This window comes from Heterodontus francisci, chromosome 1, assembly GCF_036365525.1.
Source record: "Heterodontus francisci isolate sHetFra1 chromosome 1, sHetFra1.hap1, whole genome shotgun sequence".
Lineage (NCBI taxonomy): Eukaryota > Metazoa > Chordata > Chondrichthyes > Heterodontiformes > Heterodontidae > Heterodontus > Heterodontus francisci.
The window spans coordinates 159388202-159398007 of record NC_090371.1 but is presented as its reverse complement, the minus strand read 5'-3'; the positions used below and the strand labels follow the sequence as shown (position 1 = coordinate 159398007).

The 9806-nt window shown below is 41.8% G+C and overlaps 1 protein-coding gene across 1 annotated transcript in view; it reads right to left on the bottom strand.

Moving 5' to 3' along the window:
- Positions 1-9806, bottom strand: part of LOC137346826 (protein FAM184A-like) — a 271944-nt gene continuing 262138 nt past the window's right edge. The window contains exons 15-16 of the mRNA XM_068010777.1: positions 5014-5216; positions 1-88 (exon numbers count right to left, since the gene is read on the bottom strand). Of these exons, the coding sequence (XP_067866878.1) occupies positions 1-88; positions 5014-5216 (291 nt within the window). The remainder of the gene's footprint in view (positions 89-5013; positions 5217-9806) is intronic.

The window sequence follows — 9806 nt, the reverse complement described above, 5'->3', positions numbered from 1 at the left end:
TTAGAATGAAAAATATTTTGTGAACCATTCCTGTCGCTGCGGAGCTTTTCCTTTAGTTTCTTGATTTTCAGCTTTCTCGTTTGCAATGCTGTAATGTGAACAGAAAATGTCTATGCATTATTTGAAGATTAAATCAGATGCTATACATTTAACAATCTATATATGTAATGTAATAGACTAACAATGTATTACGCTAATGAGAACTTAATACCTCAAAAGGCTTTTAAATAGTTTTCTAACATCACCGTATGCTTTTTTCAGGTATGTATTCTTTGAAAAGTGGAATTAGAAAATGCATAAAAGCATAGACAATTTAACAATATTCTTCAAAATTGGAAAAGTAACTGGTTTAATCTCAAAGCTAATTATATTCCGATAACCTTTTTGTGATTACTTCACAAATTTAATCTGTGACGTTTTGATCAGATATAAATTGCTTGTCAGCAAAATCTGCTGTTGAACAAAAAATATTTGTGCTAACAAGTCCAACTTGTTTTACTGAAAAAAAAACTTCACTGTTATTTTAAACACTGTATAGTATTGATTCAGATTCCTGTGGTTCAGATCACAGTAAACTATGTTTATGTGACAATCTGAGTCTCTGATATTTTCTTGTAACTGTTTCCATTATCAGTCTAAAAATGTTGCATCGATCATGTTTTGTTCATCCACACTTTGGCATCATGCTAACTTGTAAATTTCTGCATTACACATTTTAAAACTTGTTCTCTGGATAAGAATGATGCTGGAAAGGTTGCATTTATTGCTCATCCTTGGTTACCTTGAGAAGGTGGTAGTGGAGCCTTGCCCTTGAATTGCTCTGGCCTTGTGGTGCTAATATTTCCATAATGGGTAAGGTGGGGAATTCCAGGATATTGGCCCAACAACAATGAAGGATTCAAAAGTGACGTGTCCCAAGTCAGGATGGTGTGTGACTTGGTGGGGATTTTGGAGATGATGTGCAATGTTGTTGCTGTTCTCCTCTCTGAGGCTGCAGGTTGGAAGATTCTGTCATGGTAACCTTGATGGGTTGCAGCAGTATATCATACCACAGCCAAAATACACTGGTGATGCAGGGGCAAACTGTTCTGTCCTAGCTGGTATCAAGCTTTTTAAATTTTGAGGTTGTGTTATTCATATGAGTAGTGAATATTCCATTACGTGCCTAACTTGAGTCTTGTAGATGAAATACATTTTCTGATGATCAATGAGAGATACAAGAACAGCATCAAGAATGCCTTCACTTACCCAGGTGCAGACGTGAATTCAGGTCACTGCCTGCTTGTAATGAAGATCAGGCTGAAAATCCCAAAAAGGAATCCCATGAAAGATCAAGACAACTTAGACTGAGAGAGGAAGACATTATTATCAAGTATGAAGCTTTCCTTCAGGAGGAGACAGTGCAAGATCTTAGTAAGGAGGAAATAACAGGCATTGGGAAAGGTAAAAAAGCATGAAATACATAGTAACTGCGACCCTCGAGAGGAGGAAACCTCAAGAGTGGATGACTGATAAAATACTAGATATGATGGCGAAAAGGAGAGAGAATAAGAACAATAAAGAAAATATGTATAAAGAGCAAGGAAGGTGAACGTCTCTTCGAAAAAGGATAGAGAAATGATGAGTGGAGTACATCGGTGAGCTGTACGACAATGAGGACAGAAGTGAATTGGTACCATCAGAGGGACGAGAAGGACCAGAGATAAGAGGCAGAAGTCAGTGCAGCGGTCATAAAGATGAAAACAAAAAAAAGCACCTGGAATCGATGAGATTCCAACAGAATGCCTGAAAGCCTTGAATGATAACACTGGGATACTGACAGACCTCTGCAACAAAATGTACAGAACAGGATTCATACCTCTGGATCTTATGCAGTCAGTGCTCATTAAGCTCCCAAAGAAACCAAAAGCCCTTGGAGTGTTCAGAGCACAGGACAATAAGCCTCATGAGCCATGTGACAAATGATTTTAATAATCATTTTGGAAAGAAATGACCAGTCTAAAGAAGCAGAGATAGATCATCAGGATTCAGACCAAAGAAAGGAACAAGAGAGGGCATCTTTAACTTGAGAGTAGTGATCAAAAGACATCTGGAAGTACCCTTAACACCTGAAAGGAAGAGAAAAAGGTTTTTGTTAATGCTTTGAATAAGACGAAGGATGAAAGGTCACAAACCTGAAACGTTAACTCTGCTTCTCTCCCCACAGATGCTACCTGACAAACTATTTCCAGCACTTTGTTTTTATACCAATATTCGGTGTTGAACATTTACAACTTTGATATGCAGATGACACTGCATTGATTGCAGAGTCAGAAGAGACACTACAGCAAACTGTGAGCAAAGTGAATGCAAGGGGTGTGCAATAATATAAAAGCAAAATACTGCGGATGCTGGAAATCTGAAATAAAAACAAGAAATACTGGAACCACTCAGCAGGTCTGGCAGCATCTCTGAAAAGAGAAGCAGAGTTAACGTTTCGGGTCAGTGACCCTTCTTCGGAGTGTGCAATATGGATTAAGAATAAATGTGAAGAAAACCAAGACAATGGAGATAAGCAGAGACCTAAACCCAGAAGTGAAAATTGAAGTAAATGGCCAAATTCTGGAACAAGTGAAAAGGTTAACCTGCCTAAGATATGTAATCGCATGATGGGAGATCTGGTTGTGAGATCCGAAGGAGAATTGCACTAACCAAGACCAGCTTTGTCAGAATGAAGGACTTGCTAACATCAATGAAACTGATCCTGCATCTTAGGAAAATAATGCTGAGGTGCTACATTGTGTCATCTGTGTTATATACCTCAGAGACATGGACAACAAACCAAGAAAACTATTGATCAGCTGAATGCATTCAAGATGTGGACATATTGAAGGATGTTCTGCATATTCTACGCAGACAGAAAGACTGATGAGGAAGTGCTGGAAATGGCTGGAAAAGAGGAAATTGGAACATAATGTCAAAGAGAGAAAGATACAATACTTCGGTCACATCATTAGAGTAAAGGTTGACAGAGACAATTACTGGAAGGAAAGATCGATAGAAAACATAGGAGAGGGAAGTGGTGAAGAAAATGGATGACAGATATAATCAATTGGATGCAGCTGAACTATGCAGAATGTGTAAGGACAGGACAGACAGGTGGAGGAGATCCATGGCAGTCAACCTTCTGGGAAGATGATGACAGAGGCTTTGAAGGGTCAAGAGGTGAACTACTCATCAGAATATCCAGTCTCCATCCTGTTACATCCACAGTGTTCATCTGGCTGATCCAATTCAGCTTCTGGTCAACAGTGAACCCTCACACCCCAAGGTGGTGTTGATGGAAGCCTCAATGATTAAGGTCATGGGAAAATAGCTGGGTTTTCTCTTTTTTGAAATGGCTATTATCTGGCTATTATGTGACACGAATGTTACCTGCCACCTGTCAGACCAAGTCTTGATGTTATCAGGTCCTGTTTTACGCTGACCTGTGCTGCTTCATTATCAGAGGAGTTATGAATGGAACTGAACACCACTGAATTGTCAACTCCTTATGATAGAGAAAAGGTCATTGGTGAAACAGCTGAAGATGGTTGTGTAGAGGACAGTTCTCTAAGGAACTCCCATGGCAATGTTCTGGGCCATGATAACTGGCCTCTGACAATGATGACCATCCTCCTTTGTGGCTTGTAGGACCCCAGCCACTGAAAATTTGCTTTTGACCCTAGCTCCTTTTGTGCTATAGTTGACAGATGCTGCCTTGATTTCAAAGGCAAGTGCTCTTACCCTCTTCTGGCATTCAAGTGGCTACTTCTGGATCAAGGCTGTGATGAAGTCTGGAACTGAGTGGTTCTAAGTGTCAGTGAGTAGGTGCCATTTGATTATGCTGTTGATAATTCCTTCCATCATTTTACTGATGATTGGGAGGATGCTGATCAGAGGTAATTGGCTGTGTTAAATTTAACCTGTTTTTTGGTAGATAGGACATACTGGGAAATCTTTCACATTTTGGGTAGATGCTGCGTCATATCTGTACCACAACAACTTGGCTAGAGGGGTGGCTATTTCTGGACTACAAATCTTCGGTACTTTTGCCTGAAGACCGTTGGAAGCACTTCAGTCTTGTCTCTTTCACTCATGTTAGACTTCAACTGGATTGAGGTAGGCAGCAGCACAAATATAAGAGAACACTTAATTGGCTGAAATTTTGTATTCATGTAACAGCAACAAATTATAGCTGAACATGGATATAACATACAGATCAATACTTAGCAAGCAGGAAAGAAAACTTCAAAAAGGCTTCCAATCAAACATTGTCAATTGGCAAACAGCTACCAATAGCAAGAAGCAAAAAGGCAATGAAATAAACCAAGTATTTTTTTGGAAAATCTATTTGAGTACCTCTTTTTTTTTTAACAAAGTTGAGGAATTACTGTTGAAGTAAGATATGCAAAATAAAAAGGCATAAGAAATGACAAGTAAATGATTTGAGCATACCTATAAATTATTGTTTAAAATGTCTTCAAGACATTTTCCATCAGTGGCCTGTATTGTCTGACAATTTGGGTTCAGGAGAGTTCTGACAGCCATCAAGTTCAGTTGAAGAGAGCCAACAAGCAAGCTTGCTACAGCTTCAAGCATGCAATTATACTTCTAATGTGCAGAAATGTTTCCATGATTGCCAGCAAGACTCTGCTTAAGCATCACCATCAATTTAAAAACTTCCTTTCCATGGCTTCGATCATGCCGCTAATCAATGCTGCCCCTGCTCCCTATTGTCCTCTATCTCTCCTGAAAAATTTTGCAGCTGGAAATAGTTTCACCCAAGTTTCTGTCGAGACCACAAAGCTAGTGTCTCTAGTCCCTTGACTTTATTTCTAATGCACATTCAATGTAAAGACAGCAACCTAACACTTGACACACTTTTCTATTGTACTTAATTCTAGTAGCCACATAACACATTGAGTAGAAGCTATTAATGGGATTTAAGATTTTTAAAAATTAGTTTCAATATAAACTAGAGTGAATTAATACCTTGGGGCTGGTTTAGATGGCTGGACTTGTAAAGGTTGATTGAATAACCTTGGTGTGCTGCTGAGGCTGTGGTCCAGGCTTGGAGATTTAGTCATTGGAGGAAACTTATTGGTTGGACTTGATTCAGAGCTTAGAAAGCTTTTTTCATATGAACTCAGGTTTGGAACGCTGACCACCCGAACTGGTAAGTCTTCTGTTCTCTTCTTCAAAAGTTCAGAATCAGTTTAAAAAAAAAAGGAACATATTAAATTGTATTAGGTACTCCTTGGAATAAAATTATCTTAATGGCCCAGACTTTGCTGAAAAAGTTATGGTGTCTGAATTCCATTATTAATGCGCAAATCAGCCAGCAACTTGTGGCAATGAATATCCCTTGAATTACGAAAATAGTGTCTTGCCCTTAACATCCCTGTGATTTTCATGAAGTTGCAGCCTTTGCACATATTAATTAATAATTAAACTCGCACTGAAAGTTAAATCTAGTAATTAACAGTATAAATACCCATTTAATGACATGATAATTGTTGATGACTGGCAAGCAACCGCTCTTGCTTGAAAGTGAACAATTGTAACAGTGGAATCTCATTCCTTCAGGTTGTGAACTGTTGGAGATTTAAAAAATGTCAATATTAAAAATTCTTCCTTTTTCTCTTTCTCACAATCAAATCTTTATTTTCCTCCCTTTTATTTCCTTTTCTGAACCTTATTTGACATTAAATTCACCTACTGTAGTATATCCTCCTTCTCAGTCCTACTATTTATTTCTCAATCCCTTAATCTCATTTGTTAAGGAGATATACTATGCAGTTTTTCACCAATGTCCCAGATGCCCTGTTGCCCTAACTGTGCTGTTATCAGCTCACATTTTCAGCATCTTTGTGGCCAGAAACGGTTAGACTTGTTCAAGTATGTTTAGGTTTTAATTAACAGGGCACTCTGTGAAGTACCCCACTCCAGCAAAATATAGACCAAGGTGTTTTAAGTCTGAGTTACAAGCTTAAATAGTAAGGTAAATTTTAGGCGCCATCATTAATGGATATTTATCAATATAGCTCCATCCTGGTCCACAGTATTTTTTTCCTAATGAATAACGGAGCTCTGTAAAAATGCATATCAAGTAACTGGTGTAGATCAGACGTGCTGCTGGGTATCTGCGAGAATATTCTTTTCAGTATATCCACACCACAGACACGATTCCACTTTGCCTGGCTAGTGGAGATCAATCATACTTAAATTCTACTGGAGTTGCTCCAAGGGTCCCTTAACTAGGAGCAGCATGAAATTAGAACTGTTACAGAACTGGTGATCTTAAATTCTTTCTACATTAGTTTCCCCCACTATCACCCTGTGCAATACAATCTTCACACTCTCAACCTTTTCTAGCTGGCCAAGATCTTCCACTTGGCCACTGTGCTAGCAGAAATGTGGGGAAATGGGAGAAGACTTCCATAAATCCCATGTGTAAAGCACTGACCAAAGCCATTGTCTGGGATCAGCTAATTTAAATACTCGGCATTCTCCCATCAGGGATGGGGAGTGGGAGGAGGTAGGAAACCTCATGTTTCTGCAGGATTTAAAGTTCTGCAACAGATTAGGGAAGTTACTATACGGAATGTTTCAAATATCACCCAGCCAGTTGTGTGCATCTGTGGCAGTTCGTTTGCTTGAGCAGTACCTTTATTAGTTTCCCAATGGACCAAGGTTGCAGTATCAAAGGGCTTTTGGCTTTTCCCAGCACAAGAGGATTCTTGAGTGCAAGAAACTACTGATAACATCAACAGGCATGCTACACAAAAGGCATCTTATACACAAAAAAAACCTGCCTTTCGTGTGATTGTGACTGAACAGAACACATAAATTTTCAATTTCTAGGAAGCTGCCACAAGTCCAATGTATCACCTCTTTACATAGATCCAACACAAGTGCAGGATGGATCCTGGAGAACAATCAAAATACTCACATGCTTTAGATGCCTGGAATTCATTCTGGGGCACTGTAATTCATTCCAGGACAATGTCCAGGATTGTGGTCATATGCTGCATTCTACTGATCGAGGTTTCCTCTTGTAGATGATTGAGGAGGCAGTAAGCAAACTTGTACAAGGCTCATTAAAGCCCAAAAATGTGTTAAATTAAGGGGCTTCAGCATAATGTGACTTGGTTGCACAAGTAATGCTCCAGCTACACTTTGTCCACATGGAACAGGTACTAACGTGGAGGGCCTTTCATCAAGTGCAAAATACTGTGGATGCTAGAAATCTGAAATAACATCAGAAAATGCTGGAAACACTCAGCAAGTCAGGCAGCATCTGTGGCACTTCTGATGAAAGATCATTAACTAGAAACATTAACCCTATTTCTCTCTTTACAGATGCTGCCTAACCTATTGAGTGTTTCCAGCATTTTCAGCTTTTAAGCAAGTGTTGAGCCAGGGAGGGGAAGAGAGGGGTTAAAGTCTAGAGTTGTTAAACTAAATGTAACGTCAAAAACCTGCAAGAGGCTGAGTATAAAGATTTTATGCTGTTCCTTCAGCTGGCATTGAGCTTAATTGAACACTGTAGGAGGCCAAAGACAGAGGTCAGAGTGCGAATGAATTAGAGAATTATAGTGCCAAGAAACATAAGAGATGTGGCTTTGAAGGGGAACGTGCAGCTGAGGTTCAGGATAACGTCATTTGTAGTTGGTAGGAGGACATTTAGTATAGTACTGTTCTGAAGCCATGGATAGGGTCAGTGGTGAGTAGGCTGGTAAGAGGAAGGGGATACTTCCTTCTAATGTGCTTTGAGATAACTGAACTTCTCTTGCATTATTATGTTAAAGATGCTATAGAAATATAAGTTGTTGTTGCATTGCATAGGATGTTGAGGAAGTGGCACTAACCACCATTGCTACCTCCCTTACTAACTGAAGCCAATACCCTTGATAAGTTGAACTCTGCTTCTCTTTCCACAGATGCTGCCAGACCTTTTGAGTGGTTCCAGCATTTCTTGTTTTTATTTCAGATTTCCAGCATCCGCAGTATTTTGCTTTTATTACCCTTGATAAGTTGTAGTTGAGGATAGCAAACAGACCACACCTCCTCTGCTTGATCTCCTGCAGCAGGTCCTCCAACTCTCTGACACTGAAATTAATAGCAAAGCTTTCTGAAAGGGCCTTTGGTGATACAAAGCTGCTGTTCCTCTTCTTCAATAACACCTTCCCCTTTCTACCTTGGCAGAACTTTAAATTCTGGAAAATAGACCAGATTAGTAACAACCCAAGGGATGGGTGAGAGGTTTTCCTCCCTCACTCCCCACATAGGCTGGGTTTTCATGCTGGAGACGGGGGAGCGATGACGAGAACCCCACATTGCCTCTCCTCTGGAGGCCCGCTGAATCTAGTGCCAATCAGATACTTAAGCGGACAGCAGCGGGCCTTTCACAGGATCAAGGACCCATCACCAAAAGTACTACCCTTGGAGAGCTGTTGGCCAATCAGAGGCCGGCATCTCTTCCAAGGTGCATCTACTGGAGGCTCAGCAGCAGTGCTGGACCCAAGGCACAGGTAGGTAAGGGCAGGAGGGGTCTTGCGGGGAAGGAGGGTATGGGGATGGTCGCTAGCAAGGGCAGGGGGTGGTTGTCAGTGGGCCCCTTCCTTCCTGATGCTGGGTCCCGTGTTCAGGTGCTAAGTGCCTTTTAAGGAAGGACTCTGCCTACCCCAGCACCCACCCCGCCCCAAACCCGGGAAGCAGCCCACATTGTTTTTCGTGTCGTGCTTCCTGTGTGGTGACGGGACTGCCTGCTGTACGGCTAATGGCGGTGGTGGGATGAGGCCCTTAATTGGGGTTAATTGCCCAGTTAAGAGACTCAATTGACAGCAGGGCAGGAAAGCTGTTCACAGGCCTTCCTGCCCCAGACTAAATTTTGGCGGAGGTGTGATGGTGGCAGAACCCCACCCCCACCACCATCCCACCCGATTTTATCCTCCCCCACCTCCAAATCCGCCATGGGGGAACAGAATAAAATTACCCACATAAATGCTGCCAGACGTGCTGGGCTGGATTTTACATTTCCTCCACTGATTTAACAATGGCGGTCCGCCTGTGCAGACCGCATATCACGGAGCTGCCATGATATTAAACCCAGCGGCTCATTTAAATGGCTGGGGCGGACTGCCCAACCACCACTCCCCCGATGACATGGAGGGGGTGGGTGGTCCGTCCCTGGCAATGGTGTCAGGAGCTACTGCACAGGCTCTGATGCCATTTTTAAAGGGCTTCGAGCCCTACTTTGCAATTTAAATTTTTAAAGGAATATTTTCCTGTGCTGCCGACCTTCCTCCCAAAGCTCATCAACTTTACCCCTTCCCATCACCCCCTTGAACAATGAAATTCATATAACCCCACTCCCACCCCCTCAACCCACACTGAAAAACTTATCTGCTCCCCACCAGTATCCCGCGTTGGATCTCAGTCCGGAGATCCGAAGGAGCAGGAGTGCTGTCTACCGGCACCAATATCGTTCCGGAACAGACGGCGGGAGCGGGTAGGTCATTTATTCATTCATTTACATTTTTCAAAATATGCAGATTTGGCCCGGGGGTGGGGGCGCACCATGAGGCTTCGTCGTCGCCGCTGGCAATATCGGGCCGGGCCTTCCCAGCATCGAGGCCCATGGCGGGCCTCTGTTGGAGGCATTTTCCGGCCTACCCCCGTCAGGACCCCCGATGTAAAATCCAGCCCGCTGAGTAGATTCAGCATTTTCTGCTTTTATTTCAGAATTCCAGCATCTGCAATATTTTTCTTTAGTAGCGGGC